Genomic DNA, 13032 nt, shown 5'->3' with positions numbered 1-13032 from the left:
CTGCTCAGCCTATAACCATAACCAGTGTTGAACCACTATCATCTTCAAGACACTTCAAATTTGTAGCTGTCATGAAAAAAATAGCAGTGTTGTATTAGTTAATGTAATACTTGTCATAATATTAGAGGCAACTGTAGTAGTCATGCTGTATTTTTATGGGTCCCAATAATGGGGATCATTTTTTAAAATTGACTGTTTTATTCTCCTTACATTGGTTTCCCGATCGATTCACACACCATGTTGCAAGCGTCTGAATGTAATAAGATCAGCCTGAGTCTCGGCTGCTTGTTGCAAGTGAGGCAAGCAGGGTAATACCATGCTCCTCCATGGTCAATGTTTGTAATATTGGCCCTACAGAAAAAGTAGGCATCCTGTAACAAGCTGTTTCAAGTTGTTGAAACTGTATCACTATCACATGAGGTTAGAATCAAAGTAAATAGCTGCAGCAACAATTATTTAGCGTCATAATATGTGTATGAAAAAAGTACCTTGCTTCCTTATCACATTTTGAATAGAGATCAGCCAGGTCCATTCTTTACGTCTTCTTTTATAACAGATGATGCATAGTCTGTAGTTGCAATTGTGTTTGTAGTTGGACAATGAGATGGCTGGCTGCAGATAGAATAAACATCCCAGCAGAGTATAATGTAAAACTTGTTTATATTTGCTATTTTTTACCTTGTTCTATACTCTTGTCTGAATGATTGCCAGATTATGTAGCTTCAGGTGCCCATGCCACTACATAGAACGATTTTGTGTGAACAGAAAGATAATTAGATCATTAAATGTCCACAGCAGCAGTAGTAGTAGTACCATAATTTGTAGAGCCAAGCGACAACTTGTCTTACTTAAGTGCATCCTCACTTTCATGCCAGTGAATACAAACACAACAGGAGGAAATAAAGTATTGATGCCAGAAACATCAAAGTTACTTCCAAATGCCCCAAAGTGCGCAACTCTCAGATTCTTATCTATGCAGAAAGGTTAAATAAAACCATCATCACATTTTGTCTTCCTGATATTAAGCTGTTCTTAATAAGTATTAATTTATTTAATCCCACCAACGATAGCATATAAACAAAATTATAACTGAAGACCACGAATTGAAACCACGCTAACATGACTAAATTCGAAAGCACAAATGAACCGGTATATTAATCGGTGAATCCATATTAAGAAAAACAACTGTTAAAGAAAAAAAATTAATGAACTAGTTCAATATTGAACGGGACTGTGAAACTGGTGTTTTTAAAGTTGCCACCATGATTATTTGAGGTAGGAGATAACTGATATATGCCACCATGATAATTCAAGTTCCAACTAATTGTGAATTTTATTTCACTGCTTCAAATTTAAGTGTAAACTATTTGCAAAGGTATGCAGCACAGTAAGCAGAAGTAGGGAATTGCTTCCCTGAGTCAAAGACTTTGCCACTGCTGTCATAAGAATAGAGAGTGCGCCACAAATCCCACTATTAGACATCAGGAATTTGAGTTTGCCAAGAAAGATATAGGCAAAAGTTTTGAGATTAGAAAAGCTGCATCATCAAAATTTTGCAATTGGATTCATTTTAGTATAAATGTATAATGGGAAAGAAATTCTCAGTAACGTTACAGAGCCTGTTGAAAATTACACAACTTGAGCCTCATAATGTCATCCAAAACTTATTATCGTTCTAGATTTTGTTTGTTAAGAATTTCTGTTTCTGAAGAACACATTTTGTCTGTATCTTTTTCCATTGACATTTCCCCATATAAATCACCCATACACATTTGGGTGCCACTTTGTATTAGATAAGTGAACCAATAAACCTTATTGAGGTTATAGAGCAGATCAAATAGATGTTTTGTTTCAAAAGAGATGAGATGCAATCCACAAAAAAGGGGAAAGAACCTCTAAACAGGTTGGTTTTTTGAGTAATTTTACAATCAAATGAAATAAAATCCAAAGAAAGGACTCTGATTTCAAGGTCAAGCCCCTCAATATGAAGTCATATGCAAAACCAGCATGCAATCATAAACAACCACGAATTCACAAAAGGAAGCTATACCAAAATTAGAAAAGGCACAGAGATAAATGTGATACCTGTTTTGGCCATTCAATGTAACTCTAGTCCCCCTCTCTGCTTTGTTAACTGTTAATCTTTATCCCTGGGGAAGAAGAACTCACGCAATAAATCAAATCCATTAAAAAAAACTAGACCAAATTAGGCTGAGAAACTTAAATTAAAAAAGGAGATTTCCAACAGAACACACCTATTAACTGAAACCAAGAGATGGGTTTAAATGAAACTCCCAACTCCCGACCTTGATCCTCCTATCACCTCTTAAAGAACAAAGACATGAAAGATCGAAATAGATGAATATACGGGAAGAAACAGAAAAAGAAGGGAAACATGTAGTTTGCCTGTGCCACACCAAAGAAATAAATAACTTATTCTATGAAGAAACAGAACGCTACCCAGACAAAATATGAACTGCTACCAAACACAAAATCTACAATTAGATCAACACCCAGGCAGAGGAAAAACAATATTACAAAACAAAAGCTGAGAGAGAGTGAAACTGAGAGAAAAGAAGAGATGGGCTGGTCATCGTTCGTGGCTTACACAGAGAAAAGAAAAGCATGTGATATTCGTGCAAAAGAAAAAAAAATTGGATCTCCATTTATACCAATACAATGACCAGGGGAATGACTGTAATGTGAGATTCAAATACAACAGAGACTCACAAACTACAGATAAAGAAAATGAAAATTATAAAGATGCAAAGATTCTGGGATCAATGATTGACAAATCTGCACTGCTTCTTGTTATAACAGTTGTACGCAGAAGCTTGCATATCTTGAACCCGTCATGTAGTACTTTCTGCAGTTAGGCTTGAGTTAGGCTTGTTCTTTTTAAAAACCAACCTCATTCCAAAATTCACACAGTAACAAGCAGAGAAAAGCTGGAAGGGTTTTGAGTAGTCCTTAGCTCTACGAAGTATGTGTTGAAGCCTTCTCATTCTTCATGATCATATGGAATGCCTTACTCTTGTCTTCACCCACCATCTCCCTCAATATATCATCTTCAATCTTCTCCGCTTGCCAGCGAGAAGGATCCTCTACAAATGCCTCACTAAATATCATACTGGATACCCACTCTTTCCATGTAGTCCTTCTGTATTTGTCTTCTTCGAGTGTTCCTGTTGCCAATAGCTGATAAACAAACACAACCTTTTGCTGACCAGGCCTAAAAGCTCGTGCTATAGCTTGCTTCGTCTTGGAAGGGTTCCATTCAGAGTCCAACAAGATAACCCGAGATGCAGCTGTCAGACTAATGCCTTCAGCACAAGCTGTGATAGATGCAAGCAGAACCCTTGAGGGTCCACCTGGTTCTTCAAATTTGTCCATAACCTTTCCACGTTCAAATAACTCAAGATCACCGGTAAGAACCAAAACTTCTCTGCCACGCTCCCAATGAAAGACCCTCTCAAACAATTCTAGAAATAGCCTTACTGGTGCAATGTTGTGGCAGAAGATCAAGACCTTCTCTTTCTGAGTAACACGGTAAACCAGATTCATAACAAACCTGACTTTTGAACCTTTGTGCAGATCATACTTGAATTGCTCAAGTGCCAACAGTTCTTCAGAACTAAAGAACTTATCAGCACAAGCTGCAGTTTTGATTAGCCAAGGATGTATTGATCCAAGGGTGATCAGAAGTTCTAGTTCCAAAGGATATCCTTTGTAAGTGGCCATTATTTGTTGCAGTCTATCTAACATAACTTGTTGAATGTCAGTAGTGTTCATTAACAAGGTGTATATCTGTAGACCAGGAAGGGTGTCTGAATTCCCACCTTCATACACATCTATAAATCTGTTTGTTATCTTTCTCAGCTTGTTGAGACCTTCGATCCTCTGATCTTCTCCTTCATTTGAATCAATTTTCTTGGCAATTTTATCCAAGAACAACTTTCTGGCTCGAGCTTCCATCAAATGGCGTGCTTTATCTTTAAATGCCTTTTTTTTTCTTCTGTATTTTGGGTCCAACGCTTTCAAAACTTCATTTACAAATTTCGGCCTAGCCAAACAAAGTGTGTTGAAGTATTCACAAAAGTTGTTCTGAAACAAAGTACCTGAAAGCAATATTCTCAAGTCAGTTTCAACTTTCATCAATCCCTTCCTCAACCTTGACTTGGTACTTCTGGGGTTGTGCCCTTCGTCTAGAACTAGGATTCCTGGACTTTCCCTCAGCACTTGAGCCATAAATCTTCTGTGGACAAACTTTGAGTCTTCACGCATTAATGTTAGGAAGGAAGTATACCCCATGACAAGGACACTAGGTTGTGCATGCCATTTTTGTATTTTTTCTAGGCAATCGAGAACATGCATGACATCATCAGTTGGCTTCGGGCCTCTAGTATAGGTTGCTGAGTTATTCCTGAACACTCGATAGGTTCTACGACCGTGAATTAGATATACTGGTATTGGAATCTTCCATTTAATGAATTCCTTGTACCAGGTGTAAAGTGTTGTCTTTGGAGCAAGGACTAGAGGTCGTTTTCCAGGGAATAACTTCAGGTAGCTAACAAGAAATGCAATGATCAAAAACGTTTTACCAGCTCCAGGAGTATGAGATATAACACAGCCACCATTTTTCTTGGATTTCTTTTCCATCAATGCTGGTTCCATAGATCCTGCGATATTCTTCCATAAAAATTCAAAAGCCTTTTTCTGGTGGAATAACAGTTTCTTTCTTAGTTCAGGAATTAAAGCCCAAACATTCTCATTTTCTTCTGAAATAGGCTCATCCACAGGGATATCACGTTGGTGGAAGAAATTGAAATGCTCATATTCGGCTCTTTTAGGATCTGGATCTTCTTCATTTGGTTTTTTATCATCTGTGAACCCAGATGGGTTTCGCACCTAAAGATATAAGCAAGAAATTAGGTGCAGCTAATACTTTTGCCAACAAATCAGCCAAATTTAGACTTATTTTTCCAGACAAATTGAGCACAGAGCACATGTAGCAGCAGAAGGAATGTGACAAAATATCTTTGCATGCAAGAGTTCTACGTTGACTTACAAAGGGGGGTGTAACATGTTTGATTTCAGTCTTCACAAAGCCACATGTAATGCACTTAAGCCCAATTTCTTCATCAAGAGTGAAGTAATGCTCGCAACCTTGATCTGACTTTTGTGCCAACTTACCTGAAGTAGCACCATCTGATTCCTGAAATATAGATTCAGCAACTCAAATGTATCAATCACTGTGCAGTAACAGAATTTCCCCAAAGAATACTGATTTTGATATTTTCAAAATTTTAATAATAAAGCCACTAAAAATAGATGCCAGTCAAAAATTGTAAATTATTACCTCGTCACCAAGAAGATAACATGATGCCAATACTAGATCAAATTCTTTCCACAACCTATCCTCCTCGGACATTTCCTCCCCCTGCTCATCTTCTGGCAAATCAGGTTCGTCGTTTTGGTCAGAATTCTTGTTTGCCCGGAAATCTTTCCACTGGTCCATAATGTTTGTTTCTTGCTTGGTTGAGCAATCCATGTCTTTCAAGAACTTATTTATCAGCTCCTTGTATGCACCTGCATTTAAGGACCTCTTAGAATAAGCTCCAGTATACCGATGTGTCATTTTTGACCGTATAGAGGGAAGATGATATGCATAATGATGGCCCCTTCTTGGAAATCTACTAGAGGATGCACCTCCATCCCATTTAGTTTGAACATCCATGTCTTCCAAGCCAGCAATATTGTTTCTTTTCTGTTTTGTTGCTTTAGAAGTACTGAAATGATAATAATGCTTGGTAGCAGATTCACCACTGTCTTTTGAATGATTTGCAGGACCATTAGCACTGGGAGCAAAGTTTCCAAGGGTTGGCCAATCAGCTTTGACAAATGCAGGGACAATGGCAAGTTGATCAGCTCGAGGTTTCTTCATCTTATTTTTAGCCACACCTGATTTCACTTTCATCCACTTAATCTTGTTTTCTTTACATTCAAAAAGATCATCATTGTCACCGGTGCTTGATCGCTTCCTCTTAGAATCAGCATTTTTCTCCGTCTCACTACTATCCTCTTCCAAATAGTTGCTTGTCTTCTTACGAAACAGGTATGATAGTGGTAAGTACAGTTCGTCATCAGAATCATCTTCTAATTGATCTATCTTATATGGCCTGCTACGAATGGGACCTATTTGTATCTCTGACGGAGCATCACATGCAAGAAAACGATCAGGTTGTATCCTTCGACGCTTCGAACGCCGCAGTTCTGGAACTTCCAAAGTTGGAGATGGTCTATCTTCATGCATGTCACATGTTGGATCGCCCCCAATAAAATCATCTGGAACCAATTGAACTATTACCGGTATTGGGATCCCATTCTCTACTTGAAAATTCACAGCTTTAAAAGAGTTTCCAGAGTTTGATGGTTCTGTATCATCATAACCACTAGAAATCTGATACACAATCTTGCTCTGCACTGATCTTACATCAAATACAATCTGCTTCAAGGAAGATGTAACAAGCAACCATGACAAGTCGGATAAGAATTTCCCCAATAGCAATTTAGTGTTTGGCAGAGTAGAGCAGTCCACAGACCGATCCCAACGGTAGTACTGATTATTACAAGAATTCCGATCAAGCCTTTGTAAGATGGAAACCTGATCAATTCCAATAACTTCAGTTTCTTTTTTAAGTGTTGCTCTCTCTGAACCAAGTGGTCCTTGGTTAACATAAAAGTTCACATGAAAACGGCATGAGCATTGAGAGTCATGAGGTTCCCTTTCGATAGAACTTATTCTAGCATCAACCCAAACCTGCATCAGAAAGAGTAGCTGTTGATAATACTGATAAATAGGAAACTTTTAAAGCAAACATAACACACTCAGAATCAAACATTTGACCCAACTTTTATAAGATTTGGCTGTTATATATATTCTCTTCTATTTTAGGTTCACCCTCTCTGTATAATACAGGGTCTTCCTCCGAGGTAATGATGATATGATATTTAAATCGATCGGATGATATGTTATGTAACAATCAGATGTTTGAGATTAAACTGCCACTCACCGGGTCTCGCCTTTTCTCATCCGAACTCTCTGTATGACAGTTTGAAAGCACACAGATATCCACACCCGCCCTCAACAGACAAATACAGTCATACAAAGTTGATCTTCTTGATCTTACACGAAGGTTGGCAAATGGACCTTTATCCTGAATCACACATGGATGGTCTACGAACTTCATGTTGATAGTTCCATTGCTGATTCTTAGAAGTTCAACGCCTTTCCATGATCCACAACAAAGAGCCTCAAAGACTGACAAACCAAAGATTGAACATAAGACACTAAGATGTATGATTAGAATGTTGCAGCATGCAACTATGAAAATCAGATGTTCTGTGTTCATGATGGTATATATGAAAATTTGAGTCTCACAATTTTCTGCTTTGATCTTACTGTTACAAACAAACAAACAAAAAAGACTTTAACAGACAATTCACTAACCCTGAAATGAAATACTTGGCACCAGAAAAGATTAACAAGTAATTTTAATTCATTGAAACTATGAGATGACATTATGTAATTTTAACCAGGTTCTTGCTGAATTCCCCCGAATTTTCAACTATGTATTACTCAGTATGGAAATTGAATTTGAAAAGGAAACAAAAACTGTGCAGATAAAAAGATAAAGAAAAAAGGAGACAGATGCTTACGATGAGCTTCAAATGGATGCTTAGCTCGATACAGATGCCTCTTCTTCATCTGCATTCTGATGTCAATACAGATGCATGAGCTGATATAAGTTCTTTAAAAAGAAAAAGAATCAATACAGGCATACATGAGCTTTATTCAAAAGAGCTCTTATGGATCTTCAAATGAAAAAGTGGTGTCCATGTGTTCCCAGCTGCTGTCATGAAAAAATGGTAGGTATTTAGCATATGTGAATGTGCAAGGAATGATGGCTTAATCTATTAAAATTGGGAGACTTCAAAACTGCAGACAACAATACCTTGAGGCGAATCTGATGTACAGCCGCAATTAGCTTTGTTACTCAGTTCTTCGTTTCCTACAATATAATGGGAAACAATGAGTAACAGAAGTAAATTAGACATTGATATAACATTTTTAATTAGAAGGATGAATCTACACACAAAGAATATTAACAACAGAGTTTCAAACATTAATTATTCTATAGTTTAACTACAGTAACTGTGGTAGTGTTAATTACAGACAAATTGTCATATCATTTGAGAAGCACACACGGAGATAATGATTGAAGCTCGATCTTTTTAGTTTTTCCAAAAACTGTACTTTTTCTATCTTTTTTTTTTCAGGTTCCTATACATAATGAGTGCTTAAGAGTGATTTTTGATGTCAAGTAAGTTTAATAGACAATATTTGCAATTTTGCATCACTTAAGCAGAAAAAGAGACTATATTTTGAATGGGTATCGCAGCATGTAAATACGTTAGAGCAGTCGCTTATGATAAAGGGGTTGTAATTTCCATCCCGCAAAAGAAACACAGCTGAGACTTCATTTACGAAAACGATACAAAGAAAAAGAGCATGAACATGACAGTACTACGATTACATCTTGCATTGCATTGTTGATCTGAAGCCACTCAAGCCAGAAAATGGAACACACAGAGATGACAAAAGCGTATTTTAGTTTTTTTTTTTTAACATAACTCACTGAAAATTGATAGCATATAAATTCAGACTCAGACAAAAAAAAACTCCACAATCTATCTCTAAATGAGCCAGTGCCAAATACATCTACACAATGAAGGAATAAAAGAAAACTATTCTAGAACATAAATTCAAATGACTGCAATTTTGCTCCTATATTATTTAAATAGGCTCTTATATTCTCACTGTCCATCTCTAATTGAATATTAATCACTTTGTTGATTGACTACAGTACGAAGCCCACAATCGGTTGCATACGAACTCAAACTCGATCATCCCAATCTTTGTTGATCATGCAAGCATAAATATATTCATGAATAACATTAAGAAGTTAAAATTTCTATATTGTAATCCATCAGAAGAAAAGAAAAGAAAAGAAAATACCCTAAAATCCATGCATTGCATTATCCAAAGTAGCTGCTGGGATCTGACAACATCCCAACATAGAAGAATCAAAAAAACCCAGAAGAAATTGTCGGCAATATGAAGAGAACATGAACTGAATCGAATGAATCCACGACCACTTTGGCTCTGACTTCCTCTTTCCGGTCTCTGGTGGGTTCTGCGCCGCAAAAAAAAAAAAAAAGGAAAGAAAACAAACAATGCTCCCCAGAGTAAAGCAACGGCTACACCGAGTGATGTGCGAATTTACGATACGGACCCTCTTTGGGTGTCTCCAGCTTCACTCAATACGAGGGGTAAAACAGTCCGAGAACAGTAACATTTTAGGGTGGATTGAACTCGTGATGTTGACGGGCGATTCTATTGTGACGGTCACCGTTGAGATGATAGTGACATGAAGTTTTCGGCACTAAAATCATGCAAAGCAAAGCTCCCATTGGCCATTTTCGATCAAGTTCGCATAATTATCTTTGTAATATAGCTAAAGATTAATTAACTGCTACTGTATTCACTCTACTCATAAGTCATCTCCACCTCCATTATCTTCTCCACTACTATGATGAGAAGTTCTCGTTTGGTGACAGCAGCTTCACAAAAAAATAAATTTATCGGAAATACGTATGTCAGAAAAAATAATAAATTAGAGTGATAATATACGGGGCTAAAAAAGTAAGTTATATTACAAAATAAAAAGGGTGAAGTTTGTGTTTTTAAGAAGAAAGGAGGAAGTTGAATTATTTACCTCCCCTATTGTTAATACTTTGAGAATTCATGAGAATAGGTTTCAACTACACTAATCTTGTACTACGTTTGGTGCTATCGAGTATAAACCTTTGGTATTGGGATGCTATAATAATCTGCATTCACATACCCAATATCTCTCACGATCTCATACATCTCCATGGAAACTTCAACTTGCTCATCAAACAGAAACTCGCAAGAATGATCTAACCACAATAGGGTTTACAACTAAACAAAAGTACATATTTTTTTTAGCTAGTGTTAAAGTGGTGGGTTGGAGGGTGGTCTGATGATACAGGAGACTTCAAACAAAGGCAAAAGACCCTGGTTATTTAGGACTCCATTGAAACCAAGAAGGAGAGGTCTAAGAACAAACTAATTACATAATGATTCAGATTCATGTTTTACAAATTATCAATGATTCAATTTCAATTCTACAAAACCCAAATGTCATCTTCCCATATTACAAAATCTCATCAATTTAATCAAATTTTGCAATACCCTTATCCCCAATCACCTCTAATCTAAAATTGAAATGAAAGGATGGCAATAGAAAAAGATCACCGGCATCAATTGGAACGCCAGCCATTTGTTTTCGGTTTTCACCCTCAATTTTTTTTTTTTTTGGCAAATGCCTGCATCATATCAAAGTTCTTTTCACCCTGGAACCTCCATTGTCACTCCCAACTCCTTTCACTTGGGTCACCGAATCCCACTTACTAAGTGATCTCTCCTTTTGTCCACTCCCTACGGTCCCTCCTAAGTAGTGTCTCATCAATCTCTCAATCATTTGCCGCACTAGAAGGAAATTTACTCGACCACATTATGTTATTAGAATAAGTAGATGTATCTTCTATATCTCATGTGTGTCTGTAGAACTCCAAAAGGAATAGGGTGGATAACTGGAAGTGGCAAATTGATTTGATCTTGGACACTGGATACACAATAGAGTGGTCGCAATTCCTTCAATCAATATTCTTATCAATCCAAGGTTCCAATGATTTCTCAAGCGGAAAATGGCAGACTACATATGTCTAGAAGCAATGGGATTCACCTAATATTGAGCTTGTCTTCTTCTAAAGGCATGGAAACAATATAGGATATTGATTCATCTTAATTTTCATGTGAGACTATTTCTCCTTTAAGATGCTTTGTTAAAATCAGCACTCTGGATGTAACAGAAGGGCCATTGGACGACCCTGCAACATGCTATATAACATACATGCCATCTTTTGATGCCTAAATATCGCAGTAAAGGGGAAAAAACTCACAGTAAAGGGGAAAAACAAAGGAATAAAACAATTGCTTGATACCTATAGTCTAGATATAACTTCATTAAGAACCAGCACCATGTTCTCATAGCATTCCCTAATACGTGATGCATCTCTGTCCCTTGCTGCATAATCAAGCTGCAATACACATCAAATTGGTCAAGTAATTGACAGTGATATTGTTTACAGTAACTGGAAAATTTTGTTTCAATAACAATGAAATCAAAGAAGAAACAATATGACGTAATCATAATCCATTGAAAACAATCAACACCGAACCATATTAGTTACAAAACCTCTTTGACAAAAAAAATAAAAAAAGCATTAATGTAATGGCCATTATCCATACCATCAAGTACAAGACATCAAAGAACAAGTCAAAATGCCATACCAGAAAACATCAGAAACAGTAAGCAACAACAATCCGACATACAAGTAATGCTTAAGACCAGATATGTTATCCATGTTCTGAAAGAAACATTTCTTTTATTAATAGAATCAATATATTGGGAGAAAACTTACTCTCGTAACATAGTTGAAGAGATTGGAATAAAGTTTCCTCAATAGGGGCCTCTCATTTCCAGGTTTCTGTTGAATAATGGTATAAATGTCCTGCTTCAACAATGGCGAGCCCTTCCGCACAGCTGTTTGTAGCTGTCCCCATGACTCTGACTCTATCAGGTGTTTCACTTGTAGTAAAGCTTGTGCATGTCCTATGATTCCACTCTCTGCCTCTTCAATTGTCTGATCAGGTGCGACCAGTTGAAAGTCAAACCCATACGCAAGTTTAGTAGAAATTGAATCTTTTGCTAACAGTACCAGACTTAATGCTGCTAATGCTCCTACTCTTCTATTCACAGTAATGTCATAACCCTTGAGAGGCTTCTGTCTAAATTGATAGGAAGGTTTCCGGCAGCAGGAAAATGTAGGATTATAGTGCCTCAGATTGTTTTGTAGCATCACTGCCCTCATTGTCAACTGAGTAGTGCCAATCCAACTGCAGCAAATATACATTAACATACTTTTTTTATGAGGATGGAGCCGATGAACATAAGATATTATGCCATATTTAGTAGGAAATACAGGAAATTTTAGTCTACTAATTGAACTAAGGTTATCAAGGAATAAAGTAGTCATACCAAGAAGAGGATAAGATGGTTGGTCGGAGCCTTGATACCTCAAGGAATAAAGCAGTTTGCTCGTGCTGAACTCGACTGGATGCTCGGCTTCCTGAATAACAAGGATGGAAGATTTGTGGCTGCTGTGTTCCTTCGGGGAGAGAGAGAGAGAGACTAAGTTGGGCACGTGGTTATATGCTCGGCTTTCTCCCATTGCCTGAGATAATTTTGCCAATTTTTCTCTCTCACGGGGTTGAATTTTTTACTTTTGTTTGTTTTTTTTAGAAAATGGACAAAAGTCATATATTAGAACCGGGTAAAGTACGATACAACATAAACACATTCTACGGCATATTTAAATATGCAGAATAAATAAAAATCTAGCAACTAGATCTTTGAACACTCGTATGCTGAATATCTGGGTATAGGCACCAAGAACCGAAATAGAAATGTTAGCATAGCTAACTTATTCAACCTCTAGGAAAAACCAATCAAGCAGAAGGCACACACCCATCAAGAATGTCCTTACTAGATACGGTCTCCTCATTCACCTTCTTGGGCATGGGCTTGAGCTTAGGCCCACTATCATCAACGGGAAGAAACCCTAGCCATAAGTCCTAAAGCCCATTCTTGTCGAAAGGACTACCAACCACCGCCACGGGAGCAACCATGGTACAACCTCAACACAGCCATAACCAAAGGCCTTGACGAAAAACGCCCAAGAGCCCCCGCCACCAAAGAAGAAGGCAACGGCGAAACCGAGAAAGAGAAGGCAGTGACTCATAACCCTAGCTTGTTGGTTTTT

At 37.4% G+C, this 13032-nt stretch overlaps 2 protein-coding genes across 6 annotated transcripts; both read right to left on the bottom strand.

Moving 5' to 3' along the window:
• Positions 1 to 9243, bottom strand: LOC126787210 (SNF2 domain-containing protein CLASSY 1-like). 5 transcript variants are annotated; one of them, XM_050513142.1, is made up of 13 exons: positions 9080 to 9243; positions 8016 to 8072; positions 7845 to 7913; positions 7720 to 7775; positions 7074 to 7321; positions 5360 to 6820; positions 5069 to 5215; positions 2256 to 4908; positions 2086 to 2150; positions 679 to 1433; positions 489 to 568; positions 211 to 381; positions 1 to 66 (listed from the first exon to the last, which is right to left on the bottom strand). In XM_050513142.1, the coding sequence occupies exons 4-8, from the start codon at positions 7772 to 7774 to the stop codon at positions 2977 to 2979; spliced, it is 3843 nt and encodes a 1280-aa protein (XP_050369099.1). In that variant the 5' UTR covers position 7775; positions 7845 to 7913; positions 8016 to 8072; positions 9080 to 9243; the 3' UTR covers positions 1 to 66; positions 211 to 381; positions 489 to 568; positions 679 to 1433; positions 2086 to 2150; positions 2256 to 2976. The 5 variants fall into 5 exon arrangements, with proteins under 5 accessions (XP_050369099.1, XP_050369103.1, XP_050369084.1 ...); XM_050513146.1 differs by having other exon boundaries at positions 7845 to 7910; XM_050513127.1 differs by having other exon boundaries at positions 679 to 1436; positions 7720 to 7910.
• A 1770-nt stretch (positions 9244 to 11013) lies between these two features.
• Positions 11014 to 12373, bottom strand: LOC126797397 (psbQ-like protein 3, chloroplastic). The gene is made up of 4 exons (XM_050524036.1): positions 12249 to 12373; positions 11929 to 12106; positions 11632 to 11853; positions 11014 to 11247 (listed from the first exon to the last, which is right to left on the bottom strand). Exons 2-4 carry the CDS (start codon positions 12079 to 12081, stop codon positions 11152 to 11154), a joined length of 471 nt encoding a protein of 156 aa, XP_050379993.1. The 5' UTR covers positions 12082 to 12106; positions 12249 to 12373; the 3' UTR covers positions 11014 to 11151.
• Between the last annotated feature and the right edge of the window lie 659 nt (positions 12374 to 13032).

The sequence above is a fragment of the Argentina anserina genome, chromosome 1 (assembly GCF_933775445.1).
Source record: "Argentina anserina chromosome 1, drPotAnse1.1, whole genome shotgun sequence".
Taxonomy (NCBI): domain Eukaryota; kingdom Viridiplantae; phylum Streptophyta; class Magnoliopsida; order Rosales; family Rosaceae; genus Argentina; species Argentina anserina.
The sequence above is the reverse complement of the archived record's forward strand: the minus strand, read 5'-3'. Positions and strand labels throughout refer to the sequence as shown.

Coding starts and splice junctions, on each gene's coding strand:
- LOC126787210 (XM_050513142.1), bottom strand. CDS start 7,774: ATGCAGATGAAGAAGAGGCATCTGTATCGAGCTAAGCATCCATTTGAA. Junction 6,821..7,073: donor ATGAGAAAAGGCGAGACCCG/GTGAGTGGCAGT, acceptor TTTCTGATGCAG/GTTTGGGTTGATGCTAGAAT. Junction 5,216..5,359: donor GTTATCTTCTTGGTGACGAG/GTAATAATTTAC, acceptor TCTATATTTCAG/GAATCAGATGGTGCTACTTC.
- LOC126797397 (XM_050524036.1), bottom strand. CDS start 12,081: ATGAGGGCAGTGATGCTACAAAACAATCTGAGGCACTATAATCCTACA. Junction 11,854..11,928: donor CATTAGCAGCATTAAGTCTG/GTACTGTTAGCA, acceptor GCACCTGATCAG/ACAATTGAAGAGGCAGAGAG. Junction 11,248..11,631: donor TCTTCAACTATGTTACGAGA/GTAAGTTTTCTC, acceptor TGTGTATTGCAG/CTTGATTATGCAGCAAGGGA.